The sequence below is a fragment of the Lactuca virosa genome, chromosome 8 (assembly GCF_052849685.1).
Source record: "Lactuca virosa cultivar CGN04683 chromosome 8, Lactuca_virosa_CGN04683_v6, whole genome shotgun sequence".
Lineage (NCBI taxonomy): Eukaryota > Viridiplantae > Streptophyta > Magnoliopsida > Asterales > Asteraceae > Lactuca > Lactuca virosa.
In genome coordinates, this window is record NC_136433.1 from 111,146,332 (window position 1) to 111,168,934 (window position 22,603).

At 34.1% G+C, this 22,603-nt stretch overlaps 5 protein-coding genes across 11 annotated transcripts; 2 read left to right on the top strand and 3 right to left on the bottom strand.

The window, feature by feature from the left end:
• Nucleotides 1-623: 623 nt before the first annotated feature.
• On the bottom strand, nucleotides 624-4,165 carry LOC145128974 (PQ-loop repeat family protein / transmembrane family protein). The gene is made up of 13 exons (XM_079063743.1): nucleotides 4,014-4,165; nucleotides 2,961-3,218; nucleotides 2,798-2,840; nucleotides 2,683-2,709; nucleotides 2,495-2,587; nucleotides 2,288-2,418; nucleotides 2,028-2,187; nucleotides 1,802-1,927; nucleotides 1,571-1,693; nucleotides 1,454-1,474; nucleotides 1,273-1,331; nucleotides 1,055-1,145; nucleotides 624-929 (listed from the first exon to the last, which is right to left on the bottom strand). The coding sequence occupies exons 2-13, from the start codon at nucleotides 3,194-3,196 to the stop codon at nucleotides 852-854; spliced, it is 1,188 nt and encodes a 395-aa protein (XP_078919869.1). The 5' UTR covers nucleotides 3,197-3,218; nucleotides 4,014-4,165; the 3' UTR covers nucleotides 624-851.
• Nucleotides 4,166-8,100: 3,935 nt separating this feature from the next.
• LOC145128273 (Chaperone DnaJ-domain superfamily protein) lies at nucleotides 8,101-10,131 on the top strand. 3 transcript variants are annotated; one of them, XM_079063078.1, is made up of 4 exons: nucleotides 8,106-8,657; nucleotides 9,042-9,111; nucleotides 9,426-9,569; nucleotides 9,688-10,131. In XM_079063078.1, the coding sequence occupies exons 1-3, from the start codon at nucleotides 8,254-8,256 to the stop codon at nucleotides 9,486-9,488; spliced, it is 537 nt and encodes a 178-aa protein (XP_078919204.1). In that variant the 5' UTR covers nucleotides 8,106-8,253; the 3' UTR covers nucleotides 9,489-9,569; nucleotides 9,688-10,131. The 3 variants fall into 3 exon arrangements, with proteins under 3 accessions (XP_078919205.1, XP_078919206.1, XP_078919204.1); XM_079063079.1 differs by lacking the exon at nucleotides 9,688-10,131 and having other exon boundaries at nucleotides 8,101-8,657; nucleotides 9,042-9,109; nucleotides 9,377-9,438; XM_079063080.1 differs by lacking the exon at nucleotides 9,688-10,131 and having other exon boundaries at nucleotides 8,103-8,657; nucleotides 9,042-9,109; nucleotides 9,426-9,568.
• Nucleotides 10,132-13,412: 3,281 nt separating this feature from the next.
• Nucleotides 13,413-14,807, bottom strand: LOC145133155 (putative aquaporin SIP2-1). The gene is made up of 3 exons (XM_079068088.1): nucleotides 14,215-14,807; nucleotides 13,790-14,050; nucleotides 13,413-13,687 (listed from the first exon to the last, which is right to left on the bottom strand). Exons 1-3 carry the CDS (start codon nucleotides 14,494-14,496, stop codon nucleotides 13,526-13,528), a joined length of 705 nt encoding a protein of 234 aa, XP_078924214.1. The 5' UTR covers nucleotides 14,497-14,807; the 3' UTR covers nucleotides 13,413-13,525.
• A 1,689-nt stretch (nucleotides 14,808-16,496) lies between these two features.
• On the bottom strand, nucleotides 16,497-19,085 carry LOC145129876 (putative protein S-acyltransferase 3). 3 transcript variants are annotated; one of them, XM_079064698.1, is made up of 5 exons: nucleotides 18,975-19,085; nucleotides 18,086-18,265; nucleotides 17,704-18,012; nucleotides 17,184-17,405; nucleotides 16,497-17,088 (listed from the first exon to the last, which is right to left on the bottom strand). In XM_079064698.1, exons 2-5 carry the CDS (start codon nucleotides 18,161-18,163, stop codon nucleotides 16,756-16,758), a joined length of 942 nt encoding a protein of 313 aa, XP_078920824.1. In that variant the 5' UTR covers nucleotides 18,164-18,265; nucleotides 18,975-19,085; the 3' UTR covers nucleotides 16,497-16,755. The 3 variants fall into 3 exon arrangements, with proteins under 3 accessions (XP_078920824.1, XP_078920822.1, XP_078920823.1); XM_079064696.1 differs by having other exon boundaries at nucleotides 18,967-19,074; XM_079064697.1 differs by having other exon boundaries at nucleotides 18,887-18,996.
• Nucleotides 19,086-19,220: 135 nt separating this feature from the next.
• LOC145129875 (putative protein S-acyltransferase 4) lies at nucleotides 19,221-22,157 on the top strand. 3 transcript variants are annotated; one of them, XM_079064694.1, is made up of 6 exons: nucleotides 19,221-19,344; nucleotides 19,556-20,143; nucleotides 20,415-20,612; nucleotides 20,708-21,016; nucleotides 21,091-21,312; nucleotides 21,392-22,157. In XM_079064694.1, exons 2-6 carry the CDS (start codon nucleotides 20,087-20,089, stop codon nucleotides 21,848-21,850), a joined length of 1,245 nt encoding a protein of 414 aa, XP_078920820.1. In that variant the 5' UTR covers nucleotides 19,221-19,344; nucleotides 19,556-20,086; the 3' UTR covers nucleotides 21,851-22,157. The 3 variants fall into 3 exon arrangements, with proteins under 3 accessions (XP_078920820.1, XP_078920819.1, XP_078920821.1); XM_079064693.1 differs by lacking the exon at nucleotides 19,221-19,344 and having other exon boundaries at nucleotides 19,564-19,656; nucleotides 19,746-20,143; XM_079064695.1 differs by lacking the exon at nucleotides 19,221-19,344 and having other exon boundaries at nucleotides 19,654-20,143; nucleotides 20,230-20,612.
• The last annotated feature ends 446 nt before the right edge of the window (nucleotides 22,158-22,603 follow it).

Here is a 22,603-nt window from a genome sequence, read left to right on the forward strand (position 1 = left end):
ATGCTACACTCTTGATATACGGCTCACATTTTATTACTGTTTTCTTCCTTTTTAAAATGAAAAATCATTCATAATGAAGATCGAAGTAAAATCAATAATCATTTTTAACGGGTCATGTGGTGTTTAAATTATATTAAAGGTTGTTTGATAGTTGTTGATTGAGTCGGATATGATTGTATCAAACAAAGCTCTAGATCCGATCGAGTAAAAGGCATATAAGAGGAGTTAGGACCAAATCAGAGGCTTTTGAACGTAATTTGACCAAATTAGAATCAATCTCTTATGGACTCAATAAAAATCATATCAAATACCTCCTATCGAATAAAAAGATATACAACAAGACTTTCAGTTCAAAAGAATACGGATAGAATCTTATACATTATGTTTTAGGGCCCGTTTGATAGTTGTTATCTAATAAAGTGTTTTATAGTGTGATGGATGAAGTTGTTGAATAATTATAAAAACATATAAATTGTCATACAAAAACAAAATTACACAATAATCATTTAAAAATCAAAATATTTAAAATAAAATAACATTTTGAATCATCAATTATGTATAATTTCATCATCTGTTGTATTCTTATAATCGTGATAGTCATTTTTAATACAAGATCAACGAAATGTTTGAAATTCTTTGTCATTACTAGAGCCCACTTTGAAACAAAAGAATCTCAATGTTAAACGGGCGTCAACCATGCAAAATGCCTCAAATACAACTTTCCACTCCATATGCATATTACACGTTGAAACATTTTGTATGAAATGTTTTCTATTAAATTAAGATAAGAAATAAATCAAAGGAGTGGTGAACAAAACAACAAATTTCTACTTCCTTTTGTTGTTTAACAATCATGGATCCAACTCCCTATGCCTCGTGTCAATACTTCTATTTTTTCGATAGCGAAAGTAGATAAACTGAATTAGAATCTAGTATCACATGCTGCATGTTAAGGATAAACAGTCATATGAAAAATAAAAAACTTTATATATTTTATAAAACTCAAATGATTTATTTTATAAAAGGCACAAAAAAACATAGTTTTCAAGGATACAAAAGTATCAAGCATCACGCATCCACTTGCTTCCACCACCCATGGAAGATTCGGGTGTATTTTTGACCATTCCAGGCTGCTCACAAGTATGCTACACAAATACATAAACATCATACGTTTCAAAATACTTTACAGATTTAACATATATTTATTTAAACAATTCATTAACATTATAATCATACTTTTTCATGATATCACAATCATATATATATACTAACCTTGCTACATAAGTAGAGTTCCCAACAAGTGCAAAGACAAACATCAGTGGATTCAAACCCTACACATTTCAGAGAATAACATAACTGAAACATTAATTTCAATATGCAGATACATGTTTTTATTAAAATTTTGCCCACTCAAAAAAAGAAATAATAAACAAGGAGAAGATGAAAGATATACCTGAACATGTCCCCTTCTTATCTGCAGAAATTAAGGACATCCAAATATAAACATATTAATATGCTTATCTTATTTTATTTTTTAAAATTAAATTTAAGAAAAGGGAGGGGTTTTTACATTTAAGAAAATTTGTGGGAGGCGTCCACCCATGTAAATAGCTGCCATTCCCCAACCAAGGAAGGTACCAATTCCAATACTCTGAGTGCCCCCCTCATTACCTTCCAGTAAACTGCCACTTACCTGCAGTTATAATAATTATTAGGTAAACTAAAATGCAGTAATAAATGTAATAACAAGAAAAAATAAGTATATGTTGTTGATTTAAAGAACCAAATTAGTAATCTTTACCTGTAAAAGCTTTCTTCCCAATTGAATAACAAATCCTTCATGTGGTTTTACAGAAGTAGAATCAAGGTAACTGTTTCTTTCAAGTTTGAGATTCGATGTGTACAAGAAAATTGCCACAGTGAAAACCTGAATCATAAAACACCATATTTATTGCAAAAAATCAGTGACAAGATTATTAAATTTTTCTTTCGAATGAAGAAGTTGCATACAAATACAACAAACGCACCACACATAGCATAGACTTAAGTTGTGAAACAGGTGGCGACTTTCCTAAAAGCAAGGGTTCTTGAACAGAACCCTGATCACATACAGATATAGGTATAGGGGTAGTTGCTCTTTGAAAGAAATTTGTAGGAGTGTGACTTCTAGTTAAAGATCTAGCAGAGCTGCACCAATCACCAAGAAAGATAAATATATAAATAAAAACTACTAGTAAAAAGCATGGAGATATATTATAAAGTAATTGCTTCAATGGAAGAACATTACGTGTAGTATACTCTCTCAGGGGCAGAATCGTAATCACCAGCTGGAATTGGCAAACTTGGGGTGGATTTTGATAGCATAGGAACCGTTGACTCTTCCAGGTTGCATTTTATTTTCTTGTCTGCTGACTCAATCTGTAAAAATGAGGAAACTTTATGGATTAAGAACTGCCTACCATATGAATTTAAAAAAAAAAAGGAAAATTCTTACCTTATGATCTTGTCTTTTGGATGTATTTTGATGACAGAAGTAACCATAGTAAAGTGCCTGGGAGGTAAGAGCTAAGGTAGTCACCAAGTACAACTACATCCCACCCAAAAGTCAATAAACAGTGCAAATTCAATTTATAACAATAGACAAATGAATTAAGACACTTTGTGGGGTTATAAACTGCTTACCACTGCCATATAATACTGTGTTGGAAGCTGCAGGGTAAGAGAATAGAGCCAAACACCATAGTTAACACAATGAAGAAGATAAATAACATATCTTTACACAAAAACAGAAACTCACTGTAGCTGGTTCGAGCAAACAACCAAACACGTTGAAAAGATCTCTGCCAAACAGAAAAAGAAAAGTAAATAAGGGAAAAAGGGAAGAGTAAAGAATGAAGATTTGTGAATTATTTGATCAGATTTACATATCTTTAGTGAAGAAAATATAAGTATATTATTACCCGAGTATCCATGTCAAAAGGAAACACATAGCAAGGCCTTCTGAAGATTTTTGTTTGTAATTTGTGATGATCTGAGGTACCTCTGCAACACCCCAACTCATAACACTAATTAATCCCAATATCAGTGAAATCCAATCCTTCCTTGTGCAAAGACAATATTTCATGTAATTCCTAGCCCATTGTGAGCAATGTTGATCTGCAGGGCACATTGGCATATTACTTTTTAAGAGTTCCATGGCATCCAACAAACTGTAGTACCTATAAAGAACATGACATTAAATTATTATCAGGAGATTCAAGATTGCATCAAGTGATATATGAAATATTCAAACTTATACCGCATGTAAAAGATGTTTCTATTAAGTTTAGAAAAATAAAGGATCAATTCTGTTTAAAAGGTTATTCCTTTGATCATAAAAGTCAAAAAGTACATGTTCCTCAAAGTAGTAAGACTATTCAAGATTGTTAATTTTGTTGAAATAGACTTTTTTTGTTGCTATTTGTTGACCTTGTGGCGAAAAGAATCACAAAAACAACCTCTGTTTTATCAATTTAACACATATGCAAACAAATTGTTTATTCAACTTTTGTGATACATTAATATTTAATTAAATATAGGGAACCAAGAGTTCAATGGCCCAGGGGATCTGTACTATACGAACATCGGATTCAATTGAGGGTAGGGTACCTTGAAAAACTCATAATTATATATGTATATAATGTTTTCATCATTACTCCATATTACTTACGATTACCAGAACATCAAAGCAAATCACGAAACTAATCACTCGATAGGGCAGAAGTAAAACACAATACATCCAACGTAAAATCCCTACAATTTCGCGGCAAAACAGAAAAATTCAAACTGCGACGATAGAAATTTAGTAGCCATAATAAGAACAGTTCGAATTTAGATGATGCTGCATTATCAAGTATAAACAAAACAGAAGCTAGAATCGGATGATGTGAAGCTTAAACCATATGAGCAGAAGAACGCGAAAACAGGATTCAGGTAAACGATAAGAATTGTAAAAACATAGCGTAGGTGATTACTCGATAGTCTTCAATTCATCACTAAATAACTTCTCCGGTTGTTTTTGAGAATTGAAGGAAATCCTGCAAGTGCAAGGGCTAAAAACTAAAAAGCATAATGGTGTGCAATTTACAAGGAGTTGTCAGCTTTCTGCCGCACCTTTGCTTGCTTTATATCATTAGCCACCTGCCCTGCCTGCCATTAGGGCTACCCCACTTCAAGCCTTCAAGTGAAAATATGGGCTTCTCAATCCAAAACTATATAATTTGACGAATATTGAGAAAAAAGTTATTATAAATTTTTACAATGTATTTAATATTTTTATTTTTATTTATTTTCTCAAATAACTTCTCCATTTTTATAGTAATTCCGCTCATAATTTTTTTAATAATAATTCCAATGTATATACTTTTATCATTATATTATTATATTAATAAAAAATAATAACTATAATTATGGAAAAATAATAGGTGAAGAGTGAAATTTTGTGAAATAAATTTAGTTTTAAATTTGTTTGTTAAAGTTTTTAACTTCTGAATATCATATCATATATCCTAAAAATATCATCAAAGAGTTCGACAAGCACGTATTCATACAATTCAAAGATCACGATCAGGTATTCTTTTATTTATCATTTTTAGTAATTTATAGCTTTTATTTTTTTAAATATTAATATATTATTATTTTGAAAAGTTATTGTATTTTGAAAATTATCATTATAACGATTAATTAATTTTGTGTTTTTAAACTATTCATGTTGTTATAAAATATGATCAAATAACAAGATAAATTATAAAGTAAACAAAGACATAAGAATGGAGAGAACTTTTATTTCAATACTTGTGATGAAATCATCAACTTTCTAATAATATGACTCACTATTTATACAACCAAAATAAGATAAAAGATGAATGCAAATTATGATGGTGCATTATTACACTCATAAAACAAATTGAAATGATTGTTATTAATGCTAAATAACGATAGAGAGTTGTAGGAGAAATGGGGAATCCAATGGTCATTCACAAACTAATATTTCATAACACTCCCCCTTAATTGACGATTGTATCATGCCTCGTTAAAACCTTAATAGGTAAAACCTCATGGGAAAAACTCTTTATTAAGGAAAAAGAGTACATGATTAATAATAGATGTTGGAAACAATTGCCTCGTTTAAAACCTTGCTAAGAAAACCCAGTGGGAAAAACATAGCTAAGGAAAATAGTACAATATATTTACAACTCCCTCTCTGATCAACACATCACTTGATTTCCTTGAAGCGCCACATAACAATGTTTCGTACCATCTTTTCAAATTTGGATGTAGGAAGTGCTTTAGTGAACAAATCGGGAAAGTTGTTACTTGACTGAATATTTTGGATGTTAACGCCACACTCTTTTTAAAAATCATGAGTGAAAAAGAACTTGGGTGATATATGCTTGGTTCCGTCTCTTTTGATAAATCTTTCCTTGAATGGAGCTACACAAGTCGTATTATCTTCATATATTATGTTTGAAACATCACTGTTAGAAGTTAGACCACAATTCTTACGAATGTGTTGAGTTAAATTTCTTAACCAAATACATTCATGACTTGCCTCATGAATTGCTATAATCTCTGCATGGTTAGAAGAAGCAACATCTAAAGTTTGTTTAACAGAATGTCAAAAAAATTTCTTACCTCCATAAGTGAATAAATAACATGTTTGAGTTCGAGCTTTGTGTGGATCAGATAAATATCTAGCATCTGCAGAACCAATTAACTTCGCATTTGATGAATTTGAGTAGTATAAATTCATATCCACTGTACCTCGAAGATTTACGACAAAAGATATATCAGGTCTTTTATTAATAGTAAGATATATTAGTGCACTAATAACACTAAGATATGGTACTTCGGGACCAAGAAGTGTTCCATGTTTTTCACAAGTTCATAATTGGTCCTTTTTGGCATCTAAGTGCCTTACCACCATCGAGTTATTTAATGGGTGTGAGTTATCGATATAAAAACCTCTTAAGCACATTTTCTAGATAAATGGATTAATGTACAAAAACTCAATTTTCTTGTATGCACAATTTAAAGACCCAAACAAAATTTCGTTTTACCAAGATCTTTCATTTCAATTTTTTTTTCTTTCAAACAAGAAGTGGCCTTTTTCAATTCTCTAGGAGTTCCAATTATGTTCAAATGATCTACATAAACATCAATTATGACAAATGATGGTATGGATCTTTTTATGAATACACATGGGCTTATTGGATCATTTTTGTAGTCCTCTTTCAACAAAATGGTATTTAAACAATTGAACCACATATGGTCTTATTGTTTCAATCCATACAAAGAATTATTTAATTTTACCAAATATACTTTTCGAGAATTAGAAGTTTGTGCTTCTGGCACCTTAAACCCTTCTAGGGTTTCTCCAGTTTTTCATGTGTTGCCAGACTTATTAGATAAAAAAAGTAGTTGCATCAACCAAAGGAGCGTATGTTTCTTCATAATCAATTTTGGGCCTTTGGGTAAAATCTTGTGCAACGAGTCTTGCTTTATATATCACAACTTCATTTTTATCGTTTATTTTAAGCACATATATTCATGTGTGTCCCACTGGTTTTACTCTGTTTGGTGTACGAACTATAGGTCCAAAAACTTTTCATTAAGTAAGAGAATTAAGCTCTTTAATGCATGCACCTTTCCATTTTGGCCAATCTTTTCTATTTCTACATTCATCTATAGATTCGGGTTCAAGATCCTCATTTTCTTCCATAATCTCGCGCGCAACATGATATGAAAATTATCGTCGACGTCTATCTTATTTCAGTTTCATTTATTCCTGTCATGACATAATTTATTGAGATCTCATCATTTTCATTTTCTTCAGGTACCTTATTTTCTTTTGTTGTGTCATTGGGCTCTTCTAGAGCTTCATTAATATTTTCAAGAGATTTTGTTTTCTCTTTTAGACCATCAATTATATTTGCTCAATTTCATTTTTGATGATTTTTATCTTTGGAACCGGCTGGTCTTCCACGCTTCAGGCGTGCCTTAGATTCATTTGTAGTTGTATTTTTTTCCTTCTAGGATATCAATTCTAATTGTACGCCCAGCGTACTCCTCCTGTTCAGCCACCTTTCACATTCAACCCTTAATCCCTTAAGACATTGCTCCAAAACATAGATCTGACTTCCTTGAGTTGGATTATCACGTTAAGTTGCTAACTTTACGTTCACGTATGACTAAATGAAGCTCTTAAAGCCCAAGAGGACTTAACAAGTGACTTAATGCATGCATGTGACCAGAAATCCCATAAAGCTTGCACCTTTATGCAATAGGAGTCCATAACAAGCTCGGATCTAAAACAATAAGTCCTTAAAACGACCCAACTCCTCAAACCAACCCAAAAAGGGACCAAAAGCATAAAAACAAAGAAATGAAGAGATCTAATCATGGAAAAGACAAGGTTTGAACTTGATACCTCAATAAACTTGCAAAAAGGGTGATGATTTTGGATCTATAACCTTTTCAACAAATAAAGCACCTTCCCACTTCTATACTTCCTTCACAAGGAGCAAAACAACCATCAACCGACTAAAACCGTTATCCAAAACCAATATTAATCGTTACCCAATGGTTATTGAAATACATTAACCAATTGTAATGGTTATGGTTCAGTTTTGACTAATAACCGAACCAAACCGCCTCTTACACACCCTACCATGGTGTATGTCGAGTACACGTAGACGATGTCCAGCTTATTCCAAGCACACTCCCTTTGACCTTAAAAATGTCATTTAAGTAGAGTTCAAAATTAACATGATATGAAATAGAAAAGAAAAATAAAAAATGAAAATGAACCGTATCATAGATTTTACAGGCCTTAAAAATTGGGTGCTGCTAATAAGACACCCCTTAGACACCCTCTCATCATTTTTATAAAAAGTCAACCTATAATAAACTACTTGTAATCAGTTTTTTCGAAAAACAATGCAATTTCAACTGATAAAAATTCTTCAAAATTATTTAGGTTGTCTAAATGGTAAAAATGGGTGTTTTTTTTAGCCGAGCAAATTTGTTACGGAATCGAGTTCTAGGCTCTAGCCTAGTGTAGTAATTCTGAGGCGAGGTAGTTTGCGGCGATGTATGGTTGTACCCTGGCCACGAGATCGTGTTCCCGACCACTCAAGTGACCTCCTGTTGATTCCTCTTCTGCTCTTTGTTATGTCAAATTCAACCCAATTCTCTCTGTCAATCGATTGAAGGATGGATTATTATAAGGTGCTGGGTCTGAGTAGCAACGCTACCAAAGACGAAATCAAAGAAGCATTTAGGAATATAGCCAAGAAATTCCACCCCGATAAGCACTCTGCGTCTCCGAAATCCGTCAGGGACGGTGCCACCGTCCGATTCAAGCAGGCATCCGAAGCTTACGAGGTTTTAGTCGATGATCACAAGCGCGCTGATTATAATCTCCGTTCTAATCGTAGCAATCAGGGCGGCCCAAGTGGTTCCGGGTACGGGTATGGATATGGGTACACATATGATAGCAGGAAGAACCGTTCATCTAATTATGATTACTACGGCAAGAAGGCATCCGTGTCTAGGTTTCAGATCGCCCTTGGATACATAAACAGTCGTGCATTCCTTCTCAATGTTGCTTTTGCCGGGTATTGCTCTGTCTCTTGAACTAAAATTATCATGATTGCTTTTGAAATTGAAAACAATCATGTTTCTAGGTTTTAATTCTTTTGATTATTACCACTTTTTCGAAAATCTTATAGCATGATTTGTAGACATCCTTCATCTGTAGAAACCATCACAGAAGGAATCTTGTATCCCTTTCCGTTTGATAGCTGCCATTTAAAGGCCAGATTGCCCTCAGGCCCCTCACTCCCCACATCTTATTTCCTCCCCATTCAATATCTCACATGTCTGTCTTTTTCTGTAAATTTTTAAGACCATGAAAGCATGCATGATCATGAATCATACCTGTATGCTCAAACTTGTTTCCCAAATGATGATTAACTGTGTGATATAGAAACTTTCTGCAGGGCTATATTAAGTGGTCTAGCGGCTGTTGAAATAGGCAGAGATGCAATCTGGAAGATGCAGAATCCAGGTGTATGTTACTTGTCCTTTGTGACTTACTATGTTTCAAGTGTTTGCATACCCAATTTACAGCTCAGAAGTGAAAATCATTCTGCTTTAACATTTGGGGTTGTGACTTGTTTATGCAACAAAATACACAACGGAGTGGCTTTCTTACCAATTTATGCTGCCAACGTTTACCAATGTGTGAAATGTGAATGTATGCATGCATAAATTGGCAAGTGGTTGAGTTTGTTGCATAAATTGGTAAGAGATTGAAACATTGTTGCATAAACAGGAAAATGGCTGAGAGTGATATTGACAGTTGTGCATTTTCTTGTGTAAAGAAATCATTTGAAGAAGCAATGGAATCTATACAGAAGACAAAAACAGTGAAGGAAAAGGAATAATGAGGAGGTGTAATACTCTCCAGATTCTACACAAGTAACAGAAGATGAACACAAATATCAATGGTGCATTGAATCTGAAATGTAAGTTATATTTTTTTTAAGCTTTTGTCTCTGGAAAATTATATTCACCTCTACTTTTTGGAATCCAGTATAATCATTTCGGCCAAGAATAACATCCTCCTTTTTTTTTGGTAATCAGCCAAGAGGGAGCTTGTTGCAAAAGAAAAAGTGGACGATGTTTTTTGTACAAAAATAATTAACAAGGCCAACAACAATTTTTAGCTATGATGATATATTTTCTTAAGTCCAACCTAAAGAAAATGAATAGAGATATAAATATAAATGTAGGTGTAGGTGTGACATTGATGTGTATGTTATGACTTATGAGGCCTTATGTGCATTTGGTTATGTTATTTTGATGTCAATTTAAATGAAGTGGAAGAATATGATATATTACAGAAGTTGAATTTAACCAATAAGTGCTCTATCTGTGTATTATGTATATTACTAGTTGTATAACTGTGTAGTGGAACCAACAGAGAGATAAAATTTTGTTTATTGTAAACTTCACTAATGCAAACGCTTACAGGTTTTGGTTATTGTGACAACCAAGATGTGATTTTACACTTGGACTTTTTCGTTATTCTTTCTATCTTTGTATATTCTATCAAGCATATAAATAACAGATTAATTTACAAAACCTATAAACAATATTTCAAACGTGAGACTCGATAAATAAACAATAACCTTTTGTTTATGAATATAAATGAAGAATTCTTTTTCGATTATGAATTTCTGTGACAAATACAAACAAGACAAACAAATCTGATGATCAAATTGCATACATAGGTGAAATCTTTAAATGATGATTGAATTCCCACCATGTAAAGACTCTATCCATTACATAAACAGATGGAAGAAAGGGATTTTTTTTTTTTGAACGGCTCAATAAATATATTTATTAAAAAGAACCAGCTAGAAGCTGGGCAGTTACAGAAAATAAACAAAAACATAAGAACAAAAAGAAAATACATAGGAATTTAAAATCAACACCCAAATATCTGATGGACAATATCTAAGTGACTGAAAGAGGTAACTAGTGTCCAATGGAGAGGATGGCTAGAAGTCGACAGCAGCAACAACCAACATTGAGTAACACCTTTCTTTTAAGGGTAATTTCCATACCATTTGATGACAGACATGGAGTGATGTATCACTGGGCTCACCAAAGAGGACAGCCACGAAATTTGAGAAACCAAATATAGATTTGCCCTAGTATATTCAAGAGTATAGGACTTCCTTAAAACCAAATTTTTTGTGGAGCAGACAATCCATGGCCTATTTGCAGAACAACGACAAGTGACTTTATTGCTATCCCATCGCCCATTAGGGGTATTTTTTGGACCAGAACTAGTCTCCAACTTTTGCATATCCATGATCCTAGGTCACAGCTGATAACACCATTCTCTATGCATCAAGCCTGGTGGACAGCTTCAATGGTTCCGCCACCCCGTTGATAGGGGCAATTTGGTCAATACTTCCAACAACAACACCTCCACCTTCTGGTTAAGATGGGCTTAACTGAAATGTGTTTACCTGCACTTGGGAGAATATTCCAATCAAAGAAAACACTTACACACACCAAAGCATATCCCCCCGACCCAATACCCACACGAAAGAATCAATTAAGACACAGAAAAGAATATCCGACGCAACATATGTCCTAATTGATGTCTACCCTATGAATTAAAAACACACGCCAAACACACACTAGTTGCGCCGAGATATGTCACCAAGAGACCCCAAATTATCCCCTTACCACCTCCCCCCCCCCCCCCCCCCCCCCAAGTCAATGCGACGCCAACATCAACGTACAACTGATTAAAGTTGGGAAATTATGAACACTGTAACACCCCAGCCACATCAGAAGACAACAAGAGATCTTTTTTTTTTTTTTTTTTTTTTTTGTCCACACCATCCAAACCAGTACCACATCCCAAGAGCATATCACTTATAATCGACAGATTGTATTGATTGGATCGAAACACCAGTCCTTCCATTCAATTGACCTATTTTTTAACCTTGCATTTATCCATAAGTGTGATATCGTTTGGATATCATTTGCCAGACCATTGTGAGATTTTATTTTTCCTGAATAGGCCTTCGAGTTTCTGTAATTCCAGATGATCCATATGTAGACTAGCATTATAGCTGACTGGAGTTGAAGTGTGATGTTTGATGTCCCATTTTCCCAAAACAAGAGGTCTGTCACTGATGTCAGAGAGTCTGGGAGTGTGCGCCACCAGGTTTTGAGACTATTCCAGACCTCACCAGAGATTATGCAATTGAGAAAAAGATGTTCTTCAGTTTCTGTTTCTTGCTCGCATAGTATGCACATGGGGTTAGTTCCAATTCCTCTCTTCAAGAGGTTCGCCCTTGTTGGGATCCGACCGTGAGCCACTCTCCAGGCCAGTATATTGACCTTCTTAGGGACTAGATTGTTCCAATCCCAGACTACTGTCGATTTAGGCAATGACATTTCGTCAACCAAAGTCCGTAGGGAAGAGACCGAGTATATTCCTGATGGTTCCAACTTCCAGCTCCAATTTGATCGCTGATTAGACTGAGATTCTGTGAAGAGTTCTTTGAGGTCAATATTTTCTTTTGCAAGAATTGTTGGCAGGTTTACAATATTACCCCAGCAACAACTTTTTCACTTTGCTCTGGAGGGTGCATTAAAACCCCCATCTTGTCCATAGATTGAAATGATGACACTCTTCCATAGTTCCTGTTTGTGTTCTTTGAAACGCCACCACCACTTTACTAACAATGCGAGGTTATGGGCTTTGAGACTACCGATACTTAAACCTCCATTCTCTTGTTTCGATAGAACTTTTTCCCAGCCAATCCATGCTAATTTTGATTTCTCTGATGAGCCACCCCAGAAGAAGCGTCTTCTTATTTTTTCGAGATTATTAAGAACTTTAATTGGTGCCTTATATAATGAAAAGAGGAATGTACCGAGGCTACCCAACACCGCTTTGCATAATGTAAATCTGCCGCCAAAGGAGAGCGTAGAGGCTTTCCACTTTGATAAGATATCTTTAAAGTGTAAACAACACCAGATATATGAAAAGTTTGATATGGCAATTACTGGTCTATTAGTCTATACTCTACTCTCTACACTACACAATATTTGCTTTGCAAAAACCCCACCATTAGGCTACCAAACAAAGATCTCTTTTTAAACTAAAATTAAAAAACAATGGTTAGTTTATAGGGAAAATCCAAAAATTAATCATTCCCAACAATTTAGGTTCACCATTTGACTAAGGGTGTGTTTGTGATTGCTTCTCAAAGTGCTTATTGGCTTTTTGGAGAATCTAGCTTTTTTGAAAAAGCCATTTTTTTTTGCCTATAAATTCCCTATTTGCCAAACACTTTTTAACTTACTGACTTTTTGAAAAGCTAGCTAATAAATCATTTTGAAAAACACTCCCTAAGAAAACGAGCCCATGATTCTTTGATTCAAGTATATGAACCAATAGAAGCTTACATATTTAAAAGAAAAAATTACTTGTTCATCCTTTTTTTGGCTAGAAATTTAAAACTATTCATTTTGGAAATAAACCAAACTAAAACCAAATATTCAAAGGTTGTAACACAAATAATGTTTTATAGTTTATATTTTTTAAACTTAAGAGTTTTTTATAAGATAGTATAAATGTATATGTGTATATACATACGTAGTTATGTATTATATGTATGTACGTCATAGCGAAGGAATCTGATTGGAACAAACCAAAACCCAAATTTATTAAAAAATTGATTCTACACTAATTGGTAATGACAATACCCAACTAATACTTGTTTGACTAGAAAAAAGTCAAATTAGCTAAATCTTAGATAAAGGGAACACAAATGTGAAGAAAATAAAATCTATAATCTAAAATGTACTTGTATAGATGAATTCTCATCATATATAGAAGGATTGATTTTCTACAAACCTCAAAAAAATAAAAAATAAAAAACTCTGATTAGTTGATCTTCTGTTTCTTTTTCTTCTCTGGTTTTGGACGATGCGTGAGCAACCTAAATGTCCATGATGCCAATAGAGTCGCCTCAATTGGGGCAAACCAATAAACAATTATATGCTCCTTTCTTTTATGAACACCAAATGCATACGCCCATCCAACTACCTAAAAGATTTATTAAAGCTAATAACTGTCAATTTGTCAAGTTCAAGAAAAAGACTGAAGTTAATGGGACAAAAATTGAAGTTAAAGGATACTAATACTTACAGCAGCTGGATTCATGCATCCACCAGTCAAATCAGATCCGAGTATATGAAGAGAAAATTTTAAGATGCTACTAATCCATGTCTTCATATAGAAACTGCCATTAATGCTTCTGTCAAGACCAAGTGTGATGAGCACCTGTGAGAATGTCAATAATCCTTCTGTCAGTGCACCCTGATGGAGGTTGATCACCAGCGCTGGCCCACGCCATAGCTCGGGAAATGTCTCAATGATAAGCCTCACTCCAACAATCGATCCAGCCACCTGTCATTCATTCATAATCAAACATAAACCACCTTTAACTAACAAAAATCTAATCCCATTCCGAAAACAGGATCAATCTGAGTCGATACCAGGAAAACGGGATTGGCAGAACCCTAATTCATATCGCAAAAGATCAGAAGAAAATGATAAAAACTGTAACGGACCTGAAAGGGGATTCTTGCGATGTTGAAGAGAAAGGTGGTAAAAGTTCCATTGATGGCGGATGTAAAGACAACAATGGGATTGTACGCCCCGCCATCGGTGAGTTTAACCAGATGAGTAAACAAGAACATGTTGAGAATGGTGAGAACAGACCTAACGAATTCAGAAGCGTGACCGCTCAGCCCTAAAACAACGTGAGCAATTAATCTGATGATAATGCCTGACCAAACCCACATGAAAGACATTATCGTATCTGTGATCATCAGCTGCGCCATTCCCGCCATTTTTAAAAGTGGTTGGTTTCGATTTGACAACCCTCTTTTCTTTTCCCCAAAATGGGTTCAGTTTGACGAATTGTACGTAGTTTCAGTGAATTCTATCGATTACATTGAAAAAATGTGATATGAAGGCTCGTGGGTGTATGAGGAAAAGGGGAACGAAAAATGGCGAAATTGCATTCTTCAGAAGATTACTGCTACCACCGGAAAGTATCGTCGTTTTCCGTTTCTAAGATGAGGATTTGATCCCATTTCTACCATTACAATTGTAACCGCTGTATGAATTTACCTTTCAAGAACTTGTGGAAACAACCCTCAAAAATTCATTCATAATCTAAAAAAATATATTAAACATCTAGACAATTTATAAAAGGTTAAAATACATAACCATAATGATTGTTATCAATTAAAAATATACGGTAGATTGTTACATTATTATTTCATTTTCATATAATTTTACCATTTGATTTTGTATTTAATTTCTACAAAAGTTCAATAAAACACATTTAAACAAAAAAACTTTTGTATTACAAATTTTTTTTTCTTCATCGACGAATTCAATGGTCATTGAACTCGTGATATTTAACCGTGGTTAAATTCAATCCATTGAATATCAACTAAACATTTAACCTCCTTCATTTATTCTATTAAATTATGTTGTGTGATACTCTAAATATGACCAAAATGAGAAATTAAAGATTGTTTGGTGATGTTGCATCCCATTATGTTGTGTGATACTCTAAATATCATACATACGACTAATCGACCAAAATGAGGAATTCAAGATTGTTTGGTGATGTTGCACCCCATTTTAGTTGGTTTATTCTCTCATTGACCATATATGTTATTGAGATGTGTCAAAATTCTTGAAAAATTATATAACATTGGTGAATTAATTTAAAGTAGGAAAACATGTGGTTCCCTAATCAAATAAAGCCTATAAAAACGACGAAGTCAATAATACTTGTGGCATGTCAAATCGGGTTGAGTTTGACCCAGTAAGAACCGGCCTGTTTGTAAAAAAAAAAGTCTTAAAAACCAGCCTACTTGACCCCTAAAGACGAATTTTTGCAAAATTATAATTATTAATTATGTATGACTGTTTTACTTTTCTTTTAAAAAATTCTATTTGCAAATGTCATTTCCTACAACCAACAATGTAAGAGGAGTTGTATTGTTTTTTAAATTTCCTTATAACCCTTCATCATTATTTTTTATAAAATCAAACACCTACATATCTTTTTCTTTATCTCTTATGTGAGTTAAATTTTGATAAATATTAATCATTTACATTGCAATTTTAAGTATAAACCTTTCACCAAAAAAATTATTTATTTATTTTCTTCTTATTTTTTTCAGTAAGATATGTCTTAATTTTTTTTTTCAATATATGTCCTAAATTTTTTCTCACATAAATATTAAATAAAATTAAAAAATTAGATGGGACCCACCTTGCTAAATGCTAGCTTCGGCCATGATAACATACATTTTTATTTATAAAACTTATAAAAGTGTAAGTAGGTTGTTAAAAAAAATCGTGGGTTTAATTTATTAATTTAAAATTTATTTAAATTTAAATATCCTCCTACTTTTCCTCCTAATTATCTTCCTACCCACTTTAAATGATGACAAGTGTTTTAAAATATAATTAATTTTATCAAAATATGACACATGTCACCATTTCAAATGGGTAGGAAGATAAGTAGGAAGAAATGGTAGGAGGGTATTTAATTTCTCTTAAGTTTTTTGTGAGGGCATGAGTCTTTACAATATTGGCGTATGTCTACACTTTTATTAGTATCCTTGGGTATAAGATGCACGGGATATCATGGTTTTTACTGCATACCTTTTTTATAAAAGCAGAATCTGGATTTGTTTATTTTTAATTTTTATACTCACTTGATATAACTGTTATGAGTACCGATAGCATCACATGTAATGTTTGAATACTGATAGTGCCATGCATCTTGTTTTATTGGTAATGATTTCTTATATATGACAACCTGTTCATATATAGTGCTTGCTTCATATACAAGACATTCATCAAACAAACAACCTACTTGCTCTTCTAGTAAACCGTCAACGAGAGGAAAATATGTGGGATTTGAAACTCATTGATCTAGAAAAACGATCTATTTGAAAGACAAATATCACTACCTCAAACAACCACATATGCTCAAAATAAGCAAATAAACACGTATTATTCCTTGAAAATAACACGGTTCCGTGTGTCTACTGAAACCTTGTGTAGCTAACTACAATCAATCACTTTTGGTCCTGTGGTGAGTTTTTAGGTTCATGGTTGCCTTTTAAATCTTTATCAGCTGCTGCAGCTGAAGAACCACAAGTCTTTGGCAATGTTTTGTCATCCTTGGGTTCCCCATTGAGTTTTATTTTTGAGGTACGCATAGATCCACCAAATCTATGTGACATTGACGCATCCTCGTCCTCATCCTCCTCTTCAACTGTCACCCACTCTCTAAAATCAATAGCAGGTGGCAATCTAGAACCAAATATGTCCTTAAGGTTCTTTGTAAACCCTTCATTATATGGATTTTTCTTCTTCTCGTATCGGTACCGAAAATTTTCGTATGTTGTCTACAATATACGACCAAATAATAAATTATACTTTGATATGAGGAAAACAATTCTAAGTAAATTTACCGATTTGCCATTGCCATTGTTTATCTAACCTGGTTTGTGGAAATAAGAAAAATATGGAAAACACAGAGCCCACCAACAAACCAAGAGCATACGAAAGAGTATCCTACAAGTGCAACCGAAATAGCGTCTTTTGATAAACTATTCCACAAGCTTCCGTGTTGACGGATAACATCGATCAATGAAAACGTGAACACATAGACACACAACGCCGTTGATGTCATGATGAATACAATAAAAAATCGATAGTTGCGCTGCAAATCCATTTACCATGGTTACAACCAACACATGACATGACACACATGACATGACAGAACAAGGTTGCACTGTGTTTGGTCAATGAGACTGACATAATGGGACAAAATTAAAATTGTAAACTTTATACCATCCAAAAAGATGGAGTGGTCCATCGTATGTGAAAAAGATGTTAATGCCCTCCACATACTCATCATCATCGAAAATAACCCTAAAAATCTTATGACGCAGTCTTGTCCCATGTAACAAACACAGTCTAATTCTAACCGATAGACAAACAAATTTTTGTGGACTTACACCTCCGATACATTGGCCTACCCACGGGCAGTGGTGATCAAAACGTTGAACACAGTTATTGCAAACCGAGCAATGAGAGGCACGAGGCGGGCGATAGAGCATGCAAGTGTCACAATATTTAACTTTTATGGTGTGTCCATTAACAAGCATATCTTTGATTCTTGGTATCCTCATACTCATCACCGATCCATTCATCCATCTCAATGATTGTGACCGGAAATCGAACGACTCTTCACATTCCGGCGGTCGTTTGTTCCGGCGAACTATTCCGGGGTTACTTGCGGATGTCATGAAGAGAAAAATTAGATCCTGTGTATACAAGAAAGAAAGATAGTCAATTCATAAAATTTAAGGTCAACGTAAAAAAAAGAAGGTAACATACCAATAATGTGAGGATTATTCCTATTGATAATTCCACGAATCCAAAGTTGGTTTTGTCTTTTTTGATATTGAAAAACATTTTGATGCAGAAGGTGATCGCCGGAGCTCCGATAAGGATTGCAGATAAAATCACTGACCCACCATCCGCACCAAAAACCAATCTACCGCCACAACAGAATTTCTGCACAAGGTCAAAATGTTGACTTTTTTAAGACTTGTACAAAATCCATAATCCTCACACAAAAAGTAATGAGAACATGATGGTAACTATGAGGTTACATTTATCAAGTACCCAGGAGTGCTAATGAGGTCAATCTGATATTGAATAAATACCATGAAAACATTCTTTTATTGTTTATATTAATAGCAAAACTTTACCCTAAAATGTATTCATGTCCATTTTGACTTTTGAAAGCCAAACTTCTGAAATGTTGCAGGGAATATATAATTCCCATACCAAACAATATGCTCCTCAATATACATTTGTGTCTTCTTTGAAGTCAAAATTTTCACTTCTTTAGAGAATTGTAGAAAACCCATATTTCTCACAGAAAAAGTTATGAAAAGATAGCTATTAATTATTAGATCAATTTGAGATTTATCTACATCCATGTTTATTTTGAAGATGTTGCAGGTAATCAATAACTTTGAAGATATATAATAATTACAAGATCAATTTTTGTAATGAACAAAAACCCACATAAGCATTTTGTATTCTTTATGCCCCTTAGGAGTATGAAAGATTAAATGTTGCAAGGAATAGGATAATTATCATAGAAAACAAAGGAAATGTGATCATTACCAAAATTAATTTGAGATTTAAGCAATACCCACAAGATAATCATGAAATCGCATGATGATAGAATAGGATAATCAACTCACATTACGACCTTTCCAAACTTGATACAGCCTCTTGGTCTTGGGAGGAGGAAGGGAGTTCGGGGTATCGCTTCCGCTCATCATCATTAATTGTTGAAGATGGTTATCAACCCATTCAGATTCAGACTTGAATTCAAACCGGATAGAGGAAATTTGTTGTTTAAAGAAGAGGGGGAGATCGATAGGGGGAGTTTATGTTTTGTTACGGATGAACAAACCCTCCCTCTCTCTCCCTCTCTCTCTAAATCTCTGTGTATTAAACTATGATATGTTATGCTTTCTCTTTCAATATCTTCTCTGTTTTTACGATCAACAGCTGCGGCCCCTGCCCCGGCTCTCCTCCTCTCTCTGATTAGAATTGCTGAAACCCAAATCGTTTTGGTATCTCTCTTTCTCTCCATCTTGTCACCGATAGAATCGGAGGGTTCCAAAATCCCAAATAATTTGTGCTAAATTTTCGTGGGTATATGAGATGCATATCACATTTTCGGATAAAATAATCAAATGGGAATCCTTACTATTTTTCAATGCGACCATAAGATACCATGTCCATTTCCGTTTCACTGACCCTTTGATGATCCAAATTAATCAGGACCCATCTTGGTGGTGAAACGGCAACTCAACCTCTACAATTGGCACTCGCACCATGCCTCTGCAGAGTCTCAAGAGAATCTTACGCATATGGAGTTTGTGGTAATATTTAATGTTAACATGGACTTTGTCATCTCTCATTCAACAAAAAATTTTAAAGTATTAAATTAAATAACGACAAATTATGAAAGAACTGAACAGTGAACACGGGTTATGGCGAGGGAAAATAATGTATGTAAAGTTACCCGCGGGAATGTCGCTACAAAAATTGGAACATTCGCCATACCAGCTTTGTTGGCCGAGTAAGGACAAATGACAGTGAAGAAGGTTTGAAGGTATAAGCTGTATATGTGATGTTGTTGCCACCTATTTTCTGGGTAAATCCGTCCAAATTCAAATCCTAATTCCTGGCTTTTCGTCTCCTTTCGTTCGTTGCGATTCTTTTTCATCATTCTCATGGGTTTTGAGTTGATCAGAACAAAATCAATCAGTTTCCAAAACTCTAAATCCAAATTCTTAGTCTAAAAAGCTGATGGCAGAAGAGAAGAAGAACCCAAAAAGACAATATCAGCTCTGGAAAGGAAGCAATGTAAGTTCTTCTCACGTTTCCTATAGTTAATTGGAATTAGGGTTCGATTAATTACTTGGTTTGCTTGTTTCTTATGTCAATCCTAGCATTACTTCTTTGTTGGTAAAGGATCATCGCTATTTGCACTGAAATATTGTCAGAAACTTTTAACTTCAAATATAAGAGTCCGATACAACCAAAGAATTCACTGCAGCAAATGATCATATAAGTCTTTCATTTCTTTTTATAATGAATTGTTGGGAACATATTTCATTACAATCTGATGTTTCAGAAATTTTTATGTGGAGGAAGATTGATCTTCGGTCCAGATGTTGCTTCTTTGTGTTTCTCCGTGCTCCTAGTTGCAGGCCCTGCTGTATCATTCTGTATTAAAGTCTACACCATCATCAACCACAATAAACAACACCACAATGATCCTGGTTATTATTGGTATGGAGTGTTGATTCTAGCAGCAGCCCTCACTTGTTTAGTAAGTAAACCAATCTTCATGGTTTCCATGGTTATAACTACCTTCTTCTCAGATTCTTCAAACAACATTTACCTTATTTATTACACAACACACAGGATATAACATTTCTTTTGATGACATCCGGAAGAGACCCTGGTATAGTCCCACGAAACACATCACCACCTGACACAGATGAAGGATTTGACATGAACACCCCTTCAATGGAGTGGATCAATGGAAGAACACCTCACTTGAGATTACCTAGAACCAGAGATGTCCTTGTGAATGGTCACACAGTCAAAGTCAAATACTGTGATACTTGTATGCTCTATCGTCCTCCAAGAGCTTCACATTGCTCTGTCTGCAACAACTGTGTTCAAAGATTTGATCATCACTGTCCATGGGTTGGTCAATGCATTGGACTAGTAAGTCAACATTTATTTATAAGATTTAATGCTTGAATTAAAATTAACAGTTTTCTTTCTTCATCTATTTGCAGCGTAACTATCGGTTCTTTTACATGTTTATCTCAACATCAACCATCTTGTGCCTATATGTGTTCATATTTTCATGGGTCAACATAGCTCAACAAGGAGACCACATATTGAAGGCTATGTCACAGGACATTTTATCAGATTTTCTCATAGTTTACTGCTTCATTGCAGTTTGGTTTGTGGGGGGGCTTACAATCTTCCACTTCTATCTTATTTGCTCAAACCAGGTAATATCATCCTCTTCATAATCTTTATAATGTAAATGTCATAGTCATATAAAGTTGATTACAATTTATGTTAATGCAGACAACATATGAAAACTTCAGATACCGATATGATAAGAAGGATAATCCATATCACAAAGGTGTAAAACAGAATCTTGTACAAGTCTTTCTTTCACCAATTCCTCCTTCTCTTATTGATTTCCGGGGATATATTCAAGAAGATGACAGTATAGTGATGGATCCTACAAGTCCAAATCTTGGAGGTACTTCAAAGGAAAAAATTGACATTGAAATGGGAAGTAGTTTTGCAGAAGCAAGTGGTATTTCGCTTCCTGAAATTCTACAGCATTTGCATTATGAGGAGTTAGAAGAGAGCATGAGAAGTAAGGAGGGGAATGGAATAGCGGATTCCCTTCCATCTCCCTTCCTTTTTGAGGCAAATGATGTGGTTGTAGAAAGAAGGAAGTCTCGTATTGAAATAGAGGAGAAGTGTGATGATGGAATTATTACTCCTCAAACTCACATTGGTCATCAAGTATAGAGGCAACAAATATCCTGTTTCTTCATCAATATATAAATTGATACTAAGAAACTAAAACTCCTGAAACTTTTACACTGTTTTCATACATCTTGCAGGTTTGACATTCAAACTATTTTTTGGCATCATTGATCTATTATGTTTTTTGCGTTTGAAATGGCAATGTCATCCTTCCCAACATAAGTGCAGAATCCTGCCAATTTATATGTTGAATTCAATCTTGTTGTAAATTCTGGATGTAATCAAGAACTCCCACAACAAATGAAGAACATGATTCTTGTTAGTGAAATAATCAAGAACTGGTTTAGTAGTTTGATTTTCAATTCCTTTTATTTTTGTTGTCAACTTTCTCAATGTTGTAGAACTCGTTAGGTGTTATTCAGTCGGTCTTTCAAAATTACAATGGTGTGGCCTAATTTATTATTTGGGCCTTTTTCCTAATATATGTAAATAAGGTTGGGCTTGATATATTAAAAACCTAGGGCATATTCCTCCTTATTTATGGTTTCGGCCTTTGTCCCATTCTGTAACACAACAGCAAACCCATTCTGAGTTTTTGTTTAATCTTTGTATAGCTAGGTGTTCTTTAACACCATTTTCATTCTAAACCACATTATAACTTGTCTAACATAATTCGTATGGTTTATTTGCATATAAAATATAATTTTAAACAACATTTATCAATTTCTTTCCGATTTACGTTATCTTCCTAAATTGTAACCTTTCCACATCTTTGAGGTATATCCATATTCGCCT

Bases quoted from the DNA above. Each gene is read 5' to 3' on its own strand.
- LOC145128974 (XM_079063743.1), bottom strand. From the start codon at position 3,196: ATGGAACTCTTAAAAAGTAATATGCCAATGTGCCCTGCAGATCAACAT. The intron at 2,419-2,494 runs GTAAGAATTTTC...TCATTTTTACAG, and splicing joins CCAAAAGACAAGATCATAAG to ATTGAGTCAGCAGACAAGAA. The intron at 1,475-1,570 runs GTAAAAACCCCT...TAATTTCTGCAG, and splicing joins TCCCACAAATTTTCTTAAAT to ATAAGAAGGGGACATGTTCA.
- LOC145128273 (XM_079063078.1), top strand. From the start codon at position 8,254: ATGGATTATTATAAGGTGCTGGGTCTGAGTAGCAACGCTACCAAAGAC. The intron at 8,658-9,041 runs GTATTGCTCTGT...AACTTTCTGCAG, and splicing joins CTCAATGTTGCTTTTGCCGG to GGCTATATTAAGTGGTCTAG. The intron at 9,112-9,425 runs GTATGTTACTTG...TCTTGTGTAAAG, and splicing joins GGAAGATGCAGAATCCAGGT to AAATCATTTGAAGAAGCAAT.
- LOC145133155 (XM_079068088.1), bottom strand. From the start codon at position 14,496: ATGGCGGGAATGGCGCAGCTGATGATCACAGATACGATAATGTCTTTC. The intron at 14,051-14,214 runs GTCCGTTACAGT...AATGAATGACAG, and splicing joins TCGCAAGAATCCCCTTTCAG to GTGGCTGGATCGATTGTTGG. The intron at 13,688-13,789 runs GTAAGTATTAGT...TAAATCTTTTAG, and splicing joins GATGCATGAATCCAGCTGCT to GTAGTTGGATGGGCGTATGC.
- LOC145129876 (XM_079064696.1), bottom strand. From the start codon at position 19,050: ATGATGATGAGCGGAAGCGATACCCCGAACTCCCTTCCTCCTCCCAAG. The intron at 18,013-18,085 runs GTATGTTACCTT...TTGTATACACAG, and splicing joins GAATAATCCTCACATTATTG to GATCTAATTTTTCTCTTCAT. The intron at 17,406-17,703 runs GTAAGTCCACAA...ATGGATTTGCAG, and splicing joins TAGGCCAATGTATCGGAGGT to CGCAACTATCGATTTTTTAT.
- LOC145129875 (XM_079064694.1), top strand. From the start codon at position 20,087: ATGGCAGAAGAGAAGAAGAACCCAAAAAGACAATATCAGCTCTGGAAA. The intron at 20,144-20,414 runs GTAAGTTCTTCT...CTGATGTTTCAG, and splicing joins AGCTCTGGAAAGGAAGCAAT to AAATTTTTATGTGGAGGAAG. The intron at 21,017-21,090 runs GTAAGTCAACAT...ATCTATTTGCAG, and splicing joins TTGGTCAATGCATTGGACTA to CGTAACTATCGGTTCTTTTA.